We start from the raw sequence: 21,478 nt of genomic DNA on the forward strand, positions 1-21,478 counted from the left end.
TGTTTTGCGAGACAGATTCGCTGAAGTCTCCATGGTTCACGAATCGCGTGACCAAATCTTCCACGAATCATCCCATGCTCGTATGTTTCAGAAGAAAACTCTGCTTTGTTCACTCACCATATTGCGCTAATTTTCTGATCGCGCTGCGTCTCGCGCAACTACCGGAAAATGCATTTCCTGCTTTCCCGTGCTTAACACCGTTAATTAAAGAACGGTTAGTCGTCAGTTAATTTCCATGAGCTGTCTTAACCCAACCCGACCGAAACTCAGCCGAGTGGAGAACGAAGCTCGTTGGTTTTTCTCGCGTCGCAAAATGAACGTATGGTAATTCCAACTAATTTCCAAGCAAGAGCTCTGAATATCCGTCGCGACGTCGCATCTAGCTTCTGTGCCCTTTGCAAGATTAGGGTGATCACCCTCAGGACGAGGGAAACGGAAGGTCCACTGTTTTTCGTAAGTCGAAGTTTCGCGATGCTCGTTTTTAGCTGCCTGGAGAAAGAATGGCTGTTAATCGCCGTAAAAGTAGGGGAAAGGGAGGATACAGAGTAAGAAATGAGGGGAAGAGCAAGAGTCGGGGAAGAGATATCAGGAAAACGGAGAGAACAGGCAGGTCGAACGAGGGTTAAATAATCTGATTAGCTGGTCTCACTGACCGTCGAACGAAGTATGGAAATGAAGGGCATTCATTGGACAGTGGCCAGTACATTGACGGTAGCTAGGTCCGAGCATCAGGAGGGTGCCGAAAAGGGGTGACAAAGTTAGCTCGGGGGTTCGTTGCGACTGCGTACACGAACGAGAGCCGCGAGAGCCAGTGAGAGTGTCGCGCACCGACAATTAACTAACGAGCAGTTGACACAACTTATCAAATCGTATCGCGTCACGGACCCAGCGTCACGCTTGGTATCGCTGCCACCGTCACTGCGTCGTTCAATTATCAGACAGGGATGCGCTTTTTCCTACGTAACACTGCTTCTCCTCTCCCGTAAATCCTTTTTGCATGTCTGAATAGCGGATCTCTGCAGCCCAGTTATCCGTCAATGCACATGCCATCGGTCCTTGTGCGATCCAATGAAAGACACGGAATCGCAGAAAAACGATCACTGGGAGTTTCTACTTCGACAGTCGAGCTGTTTACCGAGGTACTAAGATTAATGATGGCCTTAACGCGAGACAACAAATAATGCGTTCGCTCTGGAGGGCTGACGGTTCTGTCAGCAGATGAAAATCCTCTGTCCTTGAAAGGTTAAGGAATTAGTGCGCGAGTAAAGGAGCGTGCCGCGACGGAAGATCGAATCGCGACGTCCTATAAAGAGGGTGGAAGGAAGAATGCAAAAGGACGGGGAGATCGGTTAGAATCGTTGCACTTAACTTATCTGAGATCGTAGCGTGGATGCACGCAATTCCGTAAGCAGCGCACACTGGTTCGGTCGAAGCATGCATCGTTGACCACCACCCGTTGCCTGCCTACTTTTCCCATGCAGTGCGATAAACTGGTTGCCAGGGAATATTTCGCGTCTTCTCTTCCCCCTCGACCCTTCCGTTCTGTCTGTTCGTTACCAAAGAGTATCGCTCGTCATTCGAGACTCTCTCGTTTACTTTGGCTCTTTGAGGGGCTCCAAGCAGAAGGGAATGCCGCGCAGCGTTCCCGAACTCCGACTACGTGTTTGCGAAGGAAACTCGAATAGCGTGCAATGCAAACTGTCGCCAGTCACAAGCCGCCCCGATTTTTCTAACGTTTGCGATCAAACGGCCTCCGATGTTTCAGCGAAAATTCGCTGCTGTTGTTTGTGACATCTTCGTAATAAACTTGTCATAATACAATGGACGAATAAGTAAAATATTTTGTTTTACTTCGTCACATCTCTATTACTGTAGGCGCAAATGTAAGAAAGAGAGAAAAGGGTGGGAGAAAGAAAGACTGGAGAGAGAACGTACGTAGGTGGACTTGGATTGAAGCGCGAGAGTCAAAGGCAAAGCGCGAATGACAGTTAATCGTAACGCGTGATACGCGCCACTCGTCTTCTCGTGCATCGAGTCCCGTGATGACAACGACGCCACGAATACAATGAAACGACTTATGTACTCAAGTTAATCTCAGTTCTCGGTTTCCTGCGTCACCGAAATCTTTCTTCTCTTTCGTCTTATATCGCATAGTTTTTGCCATTTTTCCCATCTGCTGCGCAGTTTAGATACATCATTCAGCTTCTGCGGTACACTGGATATCGGATGTCACAGCATAGAAAACGTAATGTTGAAATTCGACGCAGTTTCTTGAGAGGTCGAGACGTGACAGGGCATCGTGTGTTCGACGTAGGGCTTCGTTCATTAATACAGCTATTCTGTAGCTTTCTGTGCTTCCTGATTAGTTCGCATATGTACGTGTGTACATCGAGTACAGTGGTCTAGTGCAAACGGTACAGTAGATCCTCAATTAATCGGCTCAATTGGCAAATGATCGGTACGAGACTGAAACCTAAAATACCATTTTGATGATCAGCTAATTTCATTATTTTCGGTAATCTATTATTAACTCAATAACTCAGGTTTCAATCAATATTATACTACATTCTCATCGTTATTGCATCGAATAGACATAACCCTGAATAGAAAGGATTAGAATAGATCGAGTTCCACGCACGAGAGTAGGCATAGCAGCGGTGGTACGTGACTTCCGCGGTCTCGACTAGATTCGAAGCGGTACCGCTTTGGTACCGAAGCGAAATCGGGGGACTAATCGCAGCGGCATGGCGCGGCGGAACGGAGCAGAGATGCATCGCGCGACTATAACTCGCGTCGATTCCGAACAGGTAAAGCACTGGTTGGGAAAAGATTCGAAGGGCGTGCAAGGAGAAAAAAGGAAGGAGGGTAGAGGCGAGGAGGGAGAGAGAAAGTACGGAAGATAGAAAGGAGATCCGAGCGTCTCGCACTCTTTCTCCGTTCCTCTTTCTCTCTCGGTTCGCTCGAATCTCTCGAGAGATCCGAGATGAGAGGGCAGACCGCCTCGGATCCCGCGAGTGGATAATTATTAATCGTTATTTTCGCCAATCACGGCCGTTTATCTCGAAGCACGCAACGCCAATTATCTATCGGCCGCTCCACCGGACGAGGAAAGACAGAGCAGAATGTCGAGGGGCGAGCGAAAAGGAGAGGGAGAGGAGAGAGCGAAAGATGGATGGATAGAAGAGCGCGAAGAGAGCAGGAACGCGCAATGAAACGGCGGCGAGAGAGCGAGAGAGGATACTACTAGATCTGCTGTTACGTCGTTTAGCCGTATTCTCCTCTTTTCGATATTCTCGTTCGATGTGCGTTCTACGCGAACTCGCTGCCAGATCAGACGCATCGTAGTTCAACGATCAACGTATCATACAATCTATTTTTCTATTTACCGACTTTCTTCTCCTGCTGCTTCTTTTCTTCGAAAGGACACTCCACTCTATCATCGATCCATGAACTGAAAAAAAGAGCAGAACATATGCTATACTGTTGGACAACCATCGATGATGCGTTGGCAACCGTTAGCCTGCGTTGCAGCGGTTCGAAAAGTTGCATCCCTCTTGGCCGTGTTAGAAGCGCCACTTAACGGAGAGAAGCTGCAAGAGAATTAGAAGAGAGAAAAAAGAATGAACGCGGAAGAAGAGAAGGGGGAAATTAATCGGTCGATATCGAGGAGGGATCGAGCACGACGTCGTTATCTTGCCGGTGAATCCTGGCAGGGTGTGTCGTACGCTCCAAGTTCCTCGATCGTACGGGAAACTAAAGGTTACTATACACGGGCCACGACATTTGTACCCCTTCGTGATTCGAGTACTCGTTGGATCTATCGGACGATACTCGTTAGCCGATCGTTACAGCCGTTCCCTTCCTCTTTACCTCTTTTCTACGCGGTGGTTTGCGTTAATCGGTTGGAACTTTTACAGTGTCCAGTTTTTTCCGATGGCTGGCAGTATGATTAACGTTCATGTGCACGCGCGAAACGCAATACGTATGTTGAACGGCTATGCTCAGAATTTCTTTTAAGGGATACAGTATTCTCTTGTTATAAGCCCCTTACTATATTCAATACTTAAAATACTTGAAATTACAACCAAAAATTACAATTTTTCTAAAATGTATCCTTCGCTAGACTCATCAGTAAATCTATAGCAAGGAAAGACTGTACATATTGCTTGCATTCTTTCACAGTGTATTGTTCAAGTCTGCTAATCTGATTTATTTTTCTTCTTCCAGGTAAGTCGACAGTTTGTGCGTCTCCTCCGTAGATATCCTAGTCACGTAAGTTACATATTCAATTGCTTCCACGACCCCCTTCTTGCTGATAAAATATTACTCAATTGAAAATAGTAGCGCATCTGGGACATTCTTTCTGCAAACTCTTTGTTCGATAAAATCACGAAGACAGAAGCCACTAGGAGGACCTGTGGAAATTGGCATTGGCGTTCCTCTTTACTACACACATTATTTCGCGTTGTCGAGTTCATGACGCGCGGTCGTTACTCAACGCTCGCGAATCATTGTTCGGTCGTAGAGCTTGTGAAACTGCGCTATCGATAAATCCCTGAACTGACGTTGCCGCAATTGCCATACGTTACGCGTCTGCCTGAATTCGGTCATCATCGGTTCAACGAATGTCTGATGTGCGAGGAAAGTCGATCGAGAAATCGGTTTACAAGGAAATACGAGCGAAATCGCAGTTGTACTTTTGGAAACAATTCGCGTAACTCTTAAAAGGGGTTCCTTAAAACGCTCAATAGAGGTTTCTAGCAGGTCGGTTTGAAGAAGGGCTCTTTGTTTTCCTCGGCTTCCGAACAATATAATTTTTCGACGGGTAATGCGATAACGCTTTCTCGTTTGCTCCTCGTGCAGCCGGAAGTAAGGAGAGCTGGATAAAACTTCTCACTTAGCCGAGAATGCGAAAACCCCTTTCGCGCTGGGGAATCGCAAAGTTAGGGAGCACCGGTGCCAACCGGACCACCAGCCGCCAGCCGTTTGTTCGTCCCGAAACGAAGTTTAAAACTCAGCCACGCCGTGAATCCAATTTGTCGGGATTGAAGTTCCATCGTCGGTCCTCGGAAAGAGTCTCTCCATTGCCGTCAAGAAATCGAAAGTCCGCGCGTAACACCAGCATGAATTCGTTTGAATGGAAGCTCAACTGCCAGGGAATAACTCGCACGAAAGTCCGAGATCGTTCTCAGTCGCGTTGCGCAACTGGCGCGATTCGAGTCGCGATTCGAGTCGCGATTCGAGTCGCGATTCGGCTCAAAGTTCAGAGTTCGTCAATGTCCGTGTCGAGACGCTAGTAATCTTCGGTTCGTATAGCAAATCGTATCCACGGTGTGCCGATTACGATTTCAAATTTTTTTAAACGACTACTCTGGTGAAAGGCACAATAAAACTGAACAGTAATTTGTTACGAGAAAATATTTCCGAAAGGGTATAAGCTGCACGGAATTGACTCCCGATGCAGACTGACTGCATAATGCGCTGATTGAGTGTGTCCCTGCGTGTCTTTCCCATAAAAGTAGATACATTAAGAGACTGGCGCAGCGAACTACATATTTCTTTCACGAATTTTTCTCCAGTGTCATCCATAACTCTGGATCTCCAACATCACAGGAAACGATTCGCGATAAATGCATTGTTCGATGGTGACGGTGGCGGGTATCGTGAAAAGTCAGCGATGACTTTCCGTTTTACGGATCGACCGTATTCGGGAAGAAAAGAATCGACGAGGGAAAAAGACGAAGGTCTTCTAATCGGTCGTGCCGATTTCGACCCGTGCATTGTCAGAGCGCGCAAATCTCGAGAGAGGAAAGAGCATCTTTCTGTGCGTCGATACAATGCGAGGCGAACGAGATCTCGGGCCGCGATACAATGCGGCCGGACGCGCGACCGTCGCTTGAATAAATATCGATCATACCGATGCCAAAGGGAAATATTATTTTCATATTCGCAGCGCATCTTGCGTCGCCTTCGGGACGAACAGCTGTCCGCCACGGGGACAATACCGACGCATAATCCAATAACGCCTAACCCTCGTCCGCCCCCCGAACTTGAATCGGAGATCCCGGAAAGCTTCTCTCGCCTCTGCCTTCGACCAAGGAAACGTGGATGACTGACAAATTTCGTTACATCGCGCGGCTCGATCTTCTCAGGACCTCTGGGGAACGTCGATCGGCTGCACAGCAGAGATCGGATGTACCAGCCGTATCGGCGGGAAGCGCTGCTCGAAGTTGGACGTCTGCGAAAAGCGCGCGCTCAAAGTAACGAGGTGAATTACGATATCGAGCGACGATAACCGGTTATGGAAAGCTCGACCGGTCTCCGCGCCGCATTTCGTTTCGTAATAACCAGATATTAAGGTAAACGGAGACGGACGGTACTATCTCGGTAACGAGGATAGTCGTTCGATATTGTCCCGTCGTTAGGAATATGCTCGCACGTGCAGCGACCAATAAACAGCTAGAATTACGGATTATTAGTCGATGCGTGTTGCGTATACCGTGTTGCGCCAAGTGGAATGGAGAGGAACGCGTTGCGCCGCGTTGCGCCGCGACGGGAGGAACCTGCGCTCCTCGTACCCTAGGCTCGCGCTCCTGACAGACATTCCATCGGACGCATACGGCAAATCGGATAATCGGTCGCGACAATAGGTCGGGAGGTTAAGCGTGTTTGCTCTTCTCTCGAAGACGCGTTCACGCGACAATGGGGCCTGCGAGAGCACTTTTCGAGGTTCGGGTCGCTTTGAGGGGACGAAGAATGAGGAACGGTCGCGGGGAGCGACGAAGGGGAGCGAGGAGAGACGAAACGGCTTGTTCCGCGAAGAAAATAGTCTAGACGACGCTACCCTGCCCCGTCTGCGAGAACAGACCTCCGTTCCTCCTCGAATCGAGAAAGGAGCGTCTGTTCCGGACGAAAAGGAGGCGCAAAGGGCCTGGCGCGGACGGCACGAGTCGCACCAGGCCAAGTGCACGCCCGAATCGGCCACAATGAGCCCAATCAGCCGACGAGTGTACACACAATCGACAACAAACCATATATATTCTTGTGGACCGTGCCGGGTGGGCCGGATAGGATCGCAAGGATGATCTTTATCTTACGCAAGGCCCTCGGTCAAGCGAAATTTGTTGATGGGCCCACTCGTCCGAGAAAGAGCCACCAGCTGTCTTGCCCGGCCCTTCTACGACGCGCGACGAATCGCGCAATTTCGTTCGGAGGATTCGAGAGACATTTCAGATCTGTTAAAATGCTGTTTATTGGATTTGCTTCCCTGCGATTTCTTCGCCTCTTTTCGTCAAAAGGATACCTACTAGTGCGCTCTTATATTCAGAAAGTCGATACAAGTTTCATAGAATTGACAGAAATATCTAGCGGAAGAAAGTGAGGAGAATATACCTATCATTATCAATACTCTTTGATCAGAAACTCAGCATAAATGTGGTGTAAGCATCACGAGAATATATCCTTAAACATCTTCTGATCCACATATGAGTCATAGAACTGTGAGGGCGTGAATCGTTTATCCAGTTACAAGATTTCAGAAAATGGTTCGAATCGCGTGAAAATTTGGCTGACTACGATCGAGAAGTGTCTGGGGTCTAGCGATTTAGAAGCAGCTAGCATAAAGAGAGAGACGAGGCACAACTTCGGCGAACGGGTCGTGGCGCGCAGCTGGCAGGATCGACACGCCTACGGGGACTCCGTTTTGAAGAGGAAAACAGCGTAGAATGGATATTTGACCGAACACTCGAGAGGTCGTTATCTCTTTCAGAGCGAGCGGAAAAGCGGACTCATGGACCAAAACACGGGGCATTCTTTGCCTCATCGTGCCATGGCCCGTTTCGAGACTTCCCGAAAACGGAAAATACCAGTGCCTCCGTGTGTTGTGGCGTTGCATGCCTGTCAATGTACAAATCACAGTCCATTTATTCTATTCAAAGCCGCGCTCGTTTAACGACACTCGGACGCACGAACATGGTCATAAATTTTCGCGCGGCCATCTCTCTTTCTCTCGGACCTCCTCTCTCTTTCTGTCTCGTTTTCCCTGCTGTTCGGTTACTGTCTCGACGAGAGCAGCAACGATGGAAAAACGCGCGGATTCCAGTAACGCGCGACGGATGCAAATCTCTTGCCGCGTTTCGTGTCGCATAGCTTTACGATGATGATGCGACATTACTGAACTCTTTCCCCCTTTTTTCCCCTCGCGGCGAAATTAAAAAGGATTCGCCAGTCGAATCGGGGACGCTGATATGAAAGTGGATCGTTAGACGCGCGCAAATCGCTCTCGCGAAGTACCGGTTCACCTTATGGACGCACGTTACGTCTCGTTAGTGAGGCTGAGAACTACATAACTTACGACCACCTTTTTCTCGCCAATGAATATTCGCTGCCCCCTCTTCGTGACCAAATAGTAGAGCACTTTTTGCGCAAATAATTCCACCGAATCGCACCTCGATAATAAAGTGACTTCGTTTATTGAGATAGCATTATGACAGAAACTCCTCGTATTATTTTTCGTAATTTTCTTCGATCTCGATCAGTGCCTGAGCTATTAATCGTGCAACGCTTGAAAACACGGCTCTCGATAATTAACTTTGCAGAGTGCAATCTATATCCAGTATCGTTGTTTGGATATCCGTCCGATGGTTGCAACAGAAGGATAATGAACGTGGCGAGTGGCATCGCGCGAAATTAATTTAGATTCGATGGAAATTGAGTTGTATTTTTTCCACGCGATCAATGAAATCCTGTTTTGCTGTATTCGTATGAATTGCAGTTGCACGAGATTTCATTTATGCGCGTCAAAGATACTTGTAACGCGTGATTTTATCTGAAACATTATTCAAGTTAAAATTAAACGCAGAATCTGAACGTTAAATGCGATGGTGAAATGAGAAAATTTCAGGAGCATGAGAGGAGGCTGAAAAGTTTCTCGAATTCGGCTGGAAATCGTGGCCCAGGAAGCATAATTGCAAATCCAGCACAGCGCGAGGATACAAGAGACCAAAGGAATCGTGCGAGGCCACGAGCCAACGATTAAGCTTCGCTTTCTCGCAAGACACGACCAGTCTCGACTACCAACGAGTATCGATTTTAGCGCTCGAAACCCGTTCGTTTAATCGCTACGCGAAGAGCAACTTACGATAAACGTTTCCTAGTCGTCGTTCCGATGGTCGACAGATAGATATAATTTATCGTAGCTAGAGTAGATAAGCCTTTCGCCGATCGAACAGGTTCGCAGCTGCAATCCCAGACCGGGAGTAGCGCGCGGCGAGATTAACGTTGATTTCAAATCGAGTTGCGCGTGAACCGAGACGATTGCTCGGGGAGCATAATTTTCGGCGAAACAACGAGGTCCAAAGGCAACGACAAAGAAGCTAGCGTGGCACAATGACCTCTCGCAGATTTCTCGCATGCTGACTCTGGCGAATCGGAGAGCGTGCGAGCTGGCCATTGGTTCGGTGACCGGTTACTTTGTTCCGTTTAAATGCGTCGATATAAATCAACCGGTTGCCCTTTCCATGGAGCGATTTACAAGGTGAAGCGGCTGTCGGATAAATTAGTAAGGGGGAACGCGAACTAGACTCACACGCGTTGCTCGCGATAAAAAGAACGTCCACGCGAGCCGAGGCTGCTGTCGCGTTTTCTGACTCGATGAACGAGCATTCCTCGAGCTCCAGCAGCTGAGCTGCGAGGGTAAGAAAGCGAAGGCGAGATCACAGGAAAGTCAAGTCGAACGCTACGACGCCTTTGTTCTGCTTGTAGTATTTATCTTGGCTATTGATTCGTTTCTCGCGTCACTCCCATTCACTCCGATCTTCTGTCGCGTATAAAGACGCGTCTCGTCGGAGTGGACTTTCTGCATTATTGCGGCATCCGAGAATTCTTGCACTTGATCAAAGTAACGACGAGGAATTCAGAGAACGCAGTTTATGAATTGCGGTCCACATGAGTCGACCCACCTGATCTTCCCCTTTCTCATTACCTTCAACCATCCAGCACCGATTACTGTCGCGAGTTCCACTACGGTCAGTGTTTCCGCGTCTCTGTCCTCGAACTGGCCAAGTCTTGAGGAGCGTTTCAGATTGTGCGATAGCTGACTCTCGTGCGGCGGTCCACCAGCTGAAGAGGGAGGAAGGGAGAGAGGAGGGACGAGGGTCCAGGACCCCCCAGCGTTCAATGAGAGACATTTCTCATCATTTTCCATTCAGACCGTCTGAGTTATAAGCCCGGTACGTCTTCTATCCCGGCACAATCGTTCGATTTATTATAACCGCGAGAAGCCTAATGAATTTAATTTCATATTTCACGGCCGGTAAGTAGCTGACTACGATACCGTCGTGAATATCTCCGCGAACGGCGCGGCGGGCCGCTGCGTTTAACCGCCGATTTAGGTGTCCCTCCCCCTCTGACTGGTACCATCGTCGCTCTCCTCTTTCCAGCGGCAGCCAGAAACCGCACGAGGCAAAAAGGAGCGTTCTTCCTTGCGCGAAGATGCGATTCACGAGCCGTATGGAATCGAGGTCGTATCTCAAGCAGAGAGGAACAGGGACCGGGCCAAACGTCCGCTCCTCTCTGAGAGTTACCTTTAGCCGGGGCCACGAGAGGACGCGATATACTGCTCGATATTTCTCGAGGTTTTCTTCATCGATTTTTACCTTTACCTTACCCACCGTGCTGACCACGGCTAGTCCTTTCGCGTATACTTCAGCCGTACGATAATATATCTCGGGCTAATGTTTCCCGTCGAATGCGCGGGCCAAACGCGACGCATAAAAATCGGATGGCGGAGAAGCACTTATTTTTTATTACCGAACGATTTATCGTGCTGGCTGTGGACCAAGGAACAGCTATCGAAACCAAATCTTTTTTCATTCTAATGTTTCTAATGTTTAGCGTGTTTTATGGGCTAGAGACTCGATCATATTTTCGTTATCTCGTTACCGATACAAAGTTCATTTCCAGTTCTTCGATGAACACTGTAGCACCTTTTCAAAGATGTCTCTCGCATTTTTGGAGACCATTCGCTTAGATACATCCTCGCAGTCGGCTCCGCGAAGCTTGAGTGCATGCATCTTCGAAGTATTCAGGAAGACGTCATGGCGAGGGCATCGCCGCACGCAGGTTCCTCATTCGATAAAAGCATCGACTAGTGGAGTCGCTTTAATTCCGGTCGCGGGTGCCGAGCTCTCCCTCTCGACTCCGCCGCGACTGCTCGAAAAAACCGCATCTTCTTCCGCCTTCTTCTCCGGCTCGTAACTCTTCCCTAGCACTGCCCCCGAAATAATGGCCGAGTGGTCGTTTGCCGCGGTGTCCTCCCGAGGAACGATCCGCGGTAGTTAAGTTATTAAATTTATCTTCCCAAGCCAGGCTAAAAATCGCGGTGATTTATTATTTTTTGCTGCTTAACGACGCGGCCACGGAATATGGCCCGAAGCAAGTCTCCCCTGTTTCCAGTCTCGTTCCTCTTCTTCCGCTCTGACCGCCTCGCGTCTTGCTGCCTTTTTTCGAGCGGCACGCCCGACCATTGGAATGACTCGTCGCGATAAATTTTCTCGCTCGCGCTCGCGCTGCGCGACATCCCTCGACGCGCAGGCTGCAGTTACAGTACCTTCTCGGTGTAGTATCGCGATTCTGGATTGAAGAAAAGCCTATTTCGTGATTTGAAAGACGATACTATATCGAGGAAAGGTACTAGGTATTTGTGTCCTGTGAGTCGAGTAACATGTCCGACTCTTCGGACCGTTCCCAATGATTCTTCTTGAGAAGACTAATGATGAAGACTAATTCGTCCATGTTTGCTTGGTAGTGGTAGCTGATAAGAAGCAATTTCCCTCAATATCTCTATGAAGCTTTTCTTCAACCAAAGATTCTCCATCTTTTACCTTCCTTCCGCAACACGCTCTCAGACGTTCTGTAATCGATGAAAAATGAGAGGAGAAGGATTTCCAAATAGTACCTGACCGAGTTCAATGTCTAATTTGGATTGCAAATTCGTGGTAGTAGTCGCGAGCTGAAATAGTCGATGACCGAGGCGAACGCTTTAGCCAGGAGGATGATCCGTGGGTAGTTGCACCTCGGCGCGAGGCAACCGCGACACGGTTCGCTTCGCGTACACTCGCCTCGTGAACAGAAGGGAAGAGAGGATAGACGAGAGGAACGATCTGTTCTCTGTTCCGCTTGGTCCGGGGTTCCTCTCGCTTGGACGTACGTATACAGCTCGTCGCTCCTCTTCGTACGAAAGGTCGAAGCGGGAGGGCGAGCGGTGCAAACGGAGGATCCGAGCAGGCAAAGCGGCGCGGCGCGGCGCGTTGCGTCGAATAGTCAGCCGGTCGGCTAGATAGTCAAGCTGGCCAACGAGCAGCCAGCCAAGTAGGCAGGCCGATGCACGCGCAGCTTATAAAACCACGGATTCCCTCGAGTATATCGAGAGACTCGTTCTCGCGCACGAACCTTGACGCTAATGGCATGCATTACCGTTAATAATAGTTAAAGAAGGAGGGGACGACTAGGGAAAAGGGATGGAAACGGAGATAAACGCGGACGGGTGGATGGAACGAAGAGAGTGAAAAACGAGATGCATCGAGCGCTCGAACTCGGGGAAAAATTGCCTGGCAATTACGATCGGTTCGATTGGAGAACCTGCATCCGCGTCTGTCGCGTTTCCTACTTCTTCCACGGCTTATCCTTCCTTTATAATGTGAACCTCCCTTCTGGACCGAAATGGAAACGAGCACCGCTTCGGTTTCAAAAATTCGATACGCTGCAACGTATCGTCTTATCTGGGGAAAAGTCTTCTTATTGCGACTTTTCGGGAAACATGTTGCTGAATTCGACGAGAGATAATCGGAATAAGAAGATTTTCGCCTAATCGTGATTTCGAGTAAACGGCTTCGCGATAATCGATACCACGCCACACTGGCTCGTCTTGTCTCGCGAAGATAAGACTGGCTGAACGGAACGTGTACGCCACGCGATAATCGAGATTACTTTCGAAGCTGGTCGAGCGAGAAAAGATGTGCACGAAAGAGAGGAGTTACAGAATCGGAGAGAGAGAACGCTGAAAGGAGCGTTACCCATAGCCAATACCGTTACCGCGTACAGCGTAGATCGCCGCGTCGATGACCCTCCGCGTTGCTTAACGCCGATTAGAGAAGAACGTTCCAACGATTTTCTCCGCCGATGCGCCGCGCCGCGCCGCGCCGCTTCGTATTTCGTCCTTTTGCCCATCATCGATACATCGAGCATTAGTCGGAGCGATTTTCTTCTTTAACGATACCTCCAATACAAGGTCAACGATTCGCGTTTTCAGAAATAACGGAAAAGGGATTTGCTGAGCATGCATCGCGTAAAGTGTCCATCAGAAAGCTATTTCTGCGATATAAATTGCTGTTGCATCCAGCACCGATTACTAGGGGCTGAAACTCGAGAAAAATCGTGAGTGCGTTATTACCTGAACGCCTCCGCGTTGTTAAGCAGATTAGGCGTCGAATTCCATCCCATTAAAGTTTAATCTCTTTCGCCGATCTGATTTAAATTCCAATTTGGAATTGGATTTGTCGGCGTTGATCTTTATTCCAGGAATGAAGAGTACAGGATCAAGGATTATAGTCGTTGAACGATAATCTTCGCGCAATCGGCGCATCGCGGCTAATTAGCGAAAGAAAATGCGATCGCAGATGTCGCGAAGCAGATGGCAACCGCGTACGGAGCTCGAATCCAGCAGTCAGTCCAGGATCGTCGAAAAGATGCGCTGTCATGCGAGCTAACTAACTGGCCCGTGGAAATCGCGAATCGCGGCGCTCTATACTATATAGTACTCTATACAGTAGCGGGGCACGATAGCCCCGAGCGAAATTGCGTCGCTATTCAAAGGAACATAATTGTGGCAAGAGAACATCGCAAGCCACGTTTGCTTCTACACCGTTACTTACACAGCTGACGACCAATTACGCTAACATAAGTACCTACATACGCGCTTGCTGTAGCACTGAAAACATCCTTGATTCGTTTGTCGGTGCCTCGACCTGTTTGGTGTTCGGAAATTATACAGTCCAGGGGGAGGACGATGCGAATCCCCAGAAAATCAAAGCAGGATACTTGATCGCCTAATTTGAATACAGTCGAGGCGTCAAAAGGCTGCCTGGCGTTGAAGAGTTCGCCAGGACTCTCGACGAGACAAATGGAAATCCGTCGAAAGCTCTCAGATTCGGCATTATTTATTTCTTTGGCGTTGTCGTTATTATCCCGACCCGTAAAACCACGGAACGAACAAAGTGGCGAGGGAGCATAGGGTATATCGTAGCACGGGGCGACATCCCGTCCCTTATGCCGCTAGGTTGCGACCCCTGCTGCTGCGGCTGCTGTCGCTTCCTGGGGGAGCCACGACCCCTCGTACTTGGAAAATAATTCTATTAGGTTATATCGCGGTCTGCGTGAATGACGCGCGCACGTTTCGCTCAAGGGCGGTCAGGGTGTCTGCGGTTTGTTACGAGTAACCAGGCCCGCTCCGATCTCCCCGCGAAACGAATCCGCCTCGAGCCCGTGCCTCTTCCTCCTAGATTGCCAGCGAATTTTATTAAGCCCCTAATTACGTCCAATCTATCGCGTTACCAGTCGTCCCTAGAACCGCTGCTCACCCCATCTCCCTCTGTCTCTTTCCCTGTCTCTCTTTAGCGTTTCTTACATGAAAACGAAACGATAAATATTCTTCTTGATAGTGATGTAACGCGTGAAGTCGACGCGTTACATTAATCCCCTTCGAAAATTTTTCCTTCAGCTTCTGTAAAATAGTCAGCCCTCTTCTATCCCCTGTGTCTCTCCTTACGCGTTTCGGATGTCCTTGGTAGGAAGCGCGTATGGTGGGTGCTCGGTAGTATATCTCGTGCGCGTATAAATCAGCGATGGGCGGAACCGACATGGAGAGACACCGTAGAGGTTGGAAGGAATCCCGTCTTCCGAAGCGCCTGGGTAAATTTATAGCGGGCCAAACGTGAAGAGATTCCCTTGTCTTCGATCTCCTCCACAGAGATGGTTGCGTTTGACCTACGATAATTGCCCCCATTTTCCTTTCGCATAGGTACCTAGATATTTCCGCGAAATGAATATCTAGTCGCTTCTACTATAACTGATCAATTATCGAACTTACTGCTTTTTTAATGATCTAGACAACATTTGAAATGTGAATGGAAATAATTTGTGTTCTATTTTAACATTAAATCGAATACTTAAACGGAAGTCTGCGCAATTTTGCGTGAAGCATGTGGGACGAGAGCATTGTCGCTTTATCGACCAGCAATTCCATACTGCACGGGATATAGTTTATCGTAACTCGAGTATGCGGAACAGCTTCGACAAGAGCGTCGATTTCGTCATCGCTAGCTATCGTCTCCAGGAGCACATTATCGCTCAGGATTCGCGTTTCTATCGTGCCAAGCTCTAAACAGTCCGTCATTTTCGATTACGCATTCGTTAGTTGCATCTCCTTTTTCCGGTGTTAACGTGTCGTTGAAACGCGATTCGCAGGTCTTGAAAGGCAAATCCGTGAGGACGTTGATCGTATATCGTTTCCGAATTCAAGGCTTGCACGTGAATTCCAGCAGATGGGAATGCGCGAGTTAAAGGGGAAGCATCTTTCGGAAGGTAGCGTGGGGAATAATTTAATCCCATTATTGCAGTTTTCGACGATAACAGGGCACAGAAGTTGTTAGGGGGAGTTCTGGTATATGTTGGCAGCGTTACTCGTATTGGTGCGTTCACGAGCGGAAGATACCGCGGCTGACATCCTCGAGCTTCCGGTAGAGGTTCGGTTTTTACAACCATCCTGTCACAACTTGCCGAGATGAACGAGCTTCCGCGGTAGGCGTGCGAGGAAAGTTTCAGCATGGTGTTTGCGATCGTATTTGGTTGTCTAGTAATCGCGGGAATTAAATCCTCGTATAACGCGGGGCGAACGAGGCACGGTTTGGGGGACCATTTAAGGGAGAATCGCGTAAAAATGAGGAAGAAGGAGAAAAAAAGGTGGAGTACGCGCTTGGCATTCGTTGGTTACGTTAATTCGAGCACGATCGTGCATCTTACACGGCGCTCCCGCGGTGGGTTACGGTAGGTTACGATTCACCGGTCGCATACTAGCGAGCGGAATCGTGCAACATCTTGCCGGGATGGAACTGGTTTTCTAGTCATTACTCGTGACTACCCGTCGCGTTTCGGTACGACTGTTGAGTCCATGAGACCGTGTAGGTATGCTAGCTACGACTAATTCCAACTAGAAATACATGAAATTCTATTAATATTTTTCTACGATTACAAGAAAAGAAGCAAAACGTTAAAATCGTTTTCTCTTCGAGGGCAGTTTCCTGAAAATCGTTTAAAAATAAATTGGTAAAACGATTGGAACTAGAAGCCCATGAAATGTCTCGGTTGATATCACTTAACGATTCGAGAAGAAAGTATAATTTAGTTCGCGAGACGATTGAGCGAATGGGATCGCGAAGCAGAGGTTTGGAAGCGGACAACGCGATAGATGGATAAAGTAGTAAAGTGAAAGAGAGGGGTCGGCAGAGCAACCACGAAACATTGTCGAAAGAGTGGATGATGCCGCGCGAGCAAAACCCACTTAACCCGTTCTGTGACGCGTCAAAGAAGCGCTCGAGCCGAAACGTTCTCGTTCGCGTCGACCCGTCGCCCCGAAAATGCCATTACTTTTGCGGAGAAAGCAATCTCTCGACCACGGGCCCTGAAAAATCTTTCCCGGTTATAAAATATTCCAAGAGGAGATTTCGCTTGCGTTGTCTTTGCTCCGCGTTATTTTCTCGCGAGGCGTCTTTCCGCGGGGGCGAAAACGAGGGATGACGACGAGGGTAAGGGTAGGCAACCCTTTGTCACAGCAAAGTATCTTCGCGACGATTACGTTTTCGTTACGTCCCTCTTTCACAACTACCGGCCAGACAGCGAACCCTTTAAAATTGGCGTCTCCTGCATCAGGCGATAAACTCGATTCACGTTACGGCGAGAAAACGCGAGTTTTAGCTATCACTTGAGTGCATAATTTTATATCGCCTTTATCGCCATAATTTTATATCATGAATACCAAACCGAATACTAAACCAAAGTTGACTTTCGAAAATATCAGCTGACTTTTACCTATAATCTCATCTGGGAGCCGAGAGTCTATATCGAAGAAATTCTGTATCGTCCGCCTATTCTCGCGCTCTTGAAGCGTCAGACGTTGCTAACACGGCTGTCGAAAGATTTCCGAAATTCCATCGGAAGCATGAAGAACTAGAAACGTGAAAAGAGGGAGAGGCGGCGAGACGAGAAAAGTCAGAAAATGAGAGTAGCGCGGGAGAGGTTCGAGCGAAAGAAGACGGGAAAGAGAGCGCGCGAGAAAGAGCGAGGGAGAGAGGGAGAGGAAGAGGTCGCGCGGGAACGAGAATGGTTGTAGAGCGCGCTGGAGGCGAGGCCTGACATTTGGTTACTGACATTTTCACCCCGGGGTTGACGGCGGGCAACCCTTTGGCGTTACCCGCGCTCAATCACTCCATTGTCTCGAGCGGCGCTCGTTTTATACTCGCGTCAACGCTTCATTATGGGGCCTCGGGTCCGGTCGACTTGGCTTCTATAGCCCACGTGCTCGGCACATTGTCTATCCCAAGAATATATTACGCGCCCACGCGATCCCGCGCGCGCGAGCACCGCCGTGCCCGCGACTAACCACCATCTCATGCCGCGCGTTCTGTCTCCGCGCTAGCCGAAATTTTCCTACGAGAAATCGTCTAGTCTAGACGTCGCCCGACACCTTTGCTCGCTACTCCTTGGCTTCTCGAGGGTATTTTTCCCCGAACAATTCCCAGTTCATCTCGGCAAAGCCTCCGACTCTATTCTTGCGCAATGATTCCTTTACGTCAGTGCTGTCCACGAGTGGGGACCCTTCTGCCTCACCGCTCCGTCCCCCTCTTATTTGTGCGAATTGCACATGAATAATACTGCGCGAATTATTACTACTCGTAACCATAACAGTGGAAATAAAGTAGAAATTGATTTACTTCAGAGAACAGGATGGGCTTCTCTGAATTTCCTAGCATTTTCGAACAAGAACAGAATATTCCTCTTGCGAAACGTTAAGTTTACGATCACACGCTCATCGAAAGCATCTGAAGTCCTGAGAACACGAACGACGATGAAATTAATTAGAGAAGGATCAATAACTAGACGTACTCCAAACGCAACTGCGTTTCAGCTTCGAATTCGGAGGTGACCTCAGAGTGGCGAGACCTGGTCGAAAGGGACAGGAGAGCTCGTAAACGGCGTACGCGCTACACGCGTGCACAGCTCGCCGCGGCAATTAATTACGGCGTAAAGTCGCGCGCTCGTATTCAATTAATTACCGCGGGTGCTGCGCGATCGGCGTTCGCATAATTGACATTGTTGCCGCATTGTTTACACTGGCCAGTGAATTTATCAATAGATTTCCAGTGAAACGACGTTGCTCGCGGCTGTGAGCCCTCTGTTTCCCGGATGCTCAAAATAGCCCTGCGTTCCCCATAGTTTCACTGGGAGAAGCGCACCAACCCTCTGCCCGGTTCACAATTACGATTTTTTTCAGCGTTCCTCAAGATAAATCTCCAATATTCCCCTCTGTTCGTTCCATGACCCGTAACGATCCTTCAAAGGTAGTTTCCTCCTCCACGTTCTATCCTCCATTTCCTCGCGATTTAAGCCCCCTGACTGGATTTACCGTTTCAGCTTGAATTTCGCGTGATTGAAACATTTCAGTGAAAAGCGTCATCAGCGGTTTAGCAGGAGCAACGAGAACGAAATCTCGCTTATCCGTTGCAAAGAGCGTAACGTGGCCTCGGCTCAAGCGCGCTGTCGCTTTTTCGCATTAACACCCTTTCGCAGCTCGGCGTTTAGAAAACGGACGTGCGCCGAATAATCGGTAATCCTCGAGGTACGTATGTATACCGCGAATGTCGAGGATTAGCTGACATCCGCTTTTCCGCTGTGCTTTCGCGAGACTAAATGCGCCGCCTGTCGCTTCCCGTGTACAGGATAAAATTAGAGAAGCTACTCGACGAAAGGTCGACCGTGGAGGAGGTTAACGCTTCGAGGAGCGTCTTCGAGGAAAAGGGCACCGATAGAAGTCGATATGCAGTATCGACTGGAACATTTTCCACGACGATACGGGTACGATTATCGTTCCCTCGTTTCGAGCTCTTCCCTTGTTCTGGTCTAACCCGTCCTAACACCATCACCTCTATCTACCCATCTACCCGGTCAGACTCCCCTCTCGCGCCTCGTCCGCTTCTGTATTCGCAGGTAGATCGAGGCAGGTACTGCGAAGGTCAAGTTTTTTCCCCCTAGCGCCCCTCCTCTTCCTGTTCCTGTTCCTGTTCCTCTTCTCTACTCGTCCCCATCCACAAGCGTTCCCGCGAAATGAAAGAATAGGCAGGCGGTAGGTCTACCCGTCTCGAGCCGTCTCTGTTCTTCTCGGGTACGCGGTAGGTCGGGCTCTGTCTTTCTGGTTCCGTAGGTTTCTCGGTCTCGGTCTCGCGCGTAACGCCATGGACCGGTTTCGAGAGCAGCCGCGGGGGCTAAATGTCAACAACGGCATAACGGCCCGGTTAGAGGATTACCCCCGATCTTCGCCCATCGAGGGTAACACCAGACAAAAGGTCGTGAACTTTCCGCGTGTCATAATCCGTCTGAGAGGGTTCGCGGCTTCTCCGCCCGTAGTTCTCTGTTCGTACCGCGTAACCTCATGTTCGACGAAACTAGAATAGGAGTACAGTGGATGAACAAATTATTACAAACACTTCAAACGTACCATTTATTTCAACATTGAGTAAGAACGGATATCGTTTTTAATACAACACATGTTTTCATGTGCCAATAGCATATCATTATTATAAAGCTTGTCCAGTTGCATACTTGACCAGGGGGAGCTGATCAAGGGTCAGAGGTGACCAATGGGAGCTGACCAGGGGTGGGAGCTGACCACGGATGGGGTCGGACTAGTGAGAGGTTGGATGAATTAGGGGTGACATTGATTTGCAATTTTTGAGCTTCTTTGTAGATACTTTTCTGCTAATTTCTAAGTACCTACTTACTCGCATATCAAATAGGTACATTATAATTATGATATAGTGTTCGTATATTACACAATATGGACGACAGTGATGATAAAAGAAAGGCGAGATAGATGAGGATCGAAAAGAAAAGGCAGTAGTCTGATCGCGGAGGACGAAAAGGAAGAAAAGAAAAAGGAGTGAGAGTACGGTCCCGTCTCGGTGTCAGAGAGAGGGGCTGTGTGTTGGGTCTGAAGGTTCGACGCGTAACCCGAATGCCCTAATGGGATTGGCATTGTCGTCGTTAACATGACAATATAGGTCCTAAACGGTTCGCTTATAGGTGGTAGAAATAGGTAGCAACTACGGGGCACGTATACCGGTGGCGATTAAATGCGTGTCGCGTTGCGGCCCGATGCGTACCGGCGATAGGGACAACGAGGCGTCTCGTCTCCAAATACGAGCCTTGTTATGATAATCGTTGCTCGCGCCCCCGTCTGTGTACGGACGCCGTGCTCGCACCCATTATGATGCCGCGAGAACCTTGATGCCGCCGCCTGTTCCGCTCTTCTTCTCTCTCCGTGCCCCTTTCTTTCACGGTCTCTCGTACGACACGAGTAGACGTCGCTTTCACGCTCGCACGCGTTTCTCGCGCCTCTCCAACCAGAGTAGCGCCCTTTCCTTTGCCCTTTCCCTTCATCGAAGATCGATCTGACGCACAACCGCCTCACGCGATACCGAATTATGAGTCTCGTCTCCGCGAAGCTATATCGGCGGAATGGATGCCATGTACGATTCAGGTTATTCAAGACGACCCCATTCGTGATCCTGTTCTCCGTCTATGGTCGTTATCTGGAGCACCATCCAGGAGGAAGCTGGAGGCGCCAACGCGTACATCAAACTTATAATTACCACCGCGAGACAGCGATCCCCAGGAGGAATGTCCTTCGTTCACGAGAGTTTTCGTTCGATCGGTGTCCGGCGTAATTGAGACCGAACGAAAGATGAAAAGCCAGACGGCCAAACTGTCATTCTGAGATTATAAATCTTTTTTCTATAAATTCTATAACGATTTTATGCAGAAAATACCTACTTTCTTTATATAACCCCTACATATTCCCGATATAACCACATGTGGGGTACATATTAGAATATAAGGATATACCTAGGTAATTGTAAGGAAAGGAACAACGTCGAAGGAGCAACACCACGGTCTGGCAGGAGAGGCGGTATGACCGATATAAACGGACGGGTTAGGGCTTGGGCCCAATAATGGTTTTATGATAGGACCTGGTGATAATAAAACAGACTGATGGTTCTTGGATGAGTGGAATGCAAGGAGATCCCAAGGATGGCATTCCTTCGTTAGACGTTGAAGTGAACGCAAGCATTCTGTAGTGATTCTGAAATCA

At 48.9% G+C, this 21,478-nt stretch overlaps 1 protein-coding gene across 2 annotated transcripts in view; it reads left to right on the plus strand.

Moving 5' to 3' along the window:
• Positions 1–21,478, plus strand: part of Svp (COUP transcription factor 2) — a 59,183-nt gene that overhangs the window by 33,790 nt on the left and 3,915 nt on the right. The window contains exon 4 of one of the 2 annotated variants that reach the window (XM_076374790.1): positions 4,228–4,272. The exons of the other annotated variant lie outside the window; for it this stretch is intronic. Coding sequence (XP_076230905.1) covers positions 4,228–4,259 — 32 coding nt within the window. The 3' untranslated portion in view covers positions 4,260–4,272. The remainder of the gene's footprint in view (positions 1–4,227; positions 4,273–21,478) is intronic. 2 annotated transcript variants of the gene reach the window in all.

Source organism: Calliopsis andreniformis, chromosome 3 (assembly GCF_051401765.1).
Source record: "Calliopsis andreniformis isolate RMS-2024a chromosome 3, iyCalAndr_principal, whole genome shotgun sequence".
In the NCBI taxonomy this organism is placed as follows: Eukaryota; Metazoa; Arthropoda; class Insecta; order Hymenoptera; family Andrenidae; genus Calliopsis; species Calliopsis andreniformis.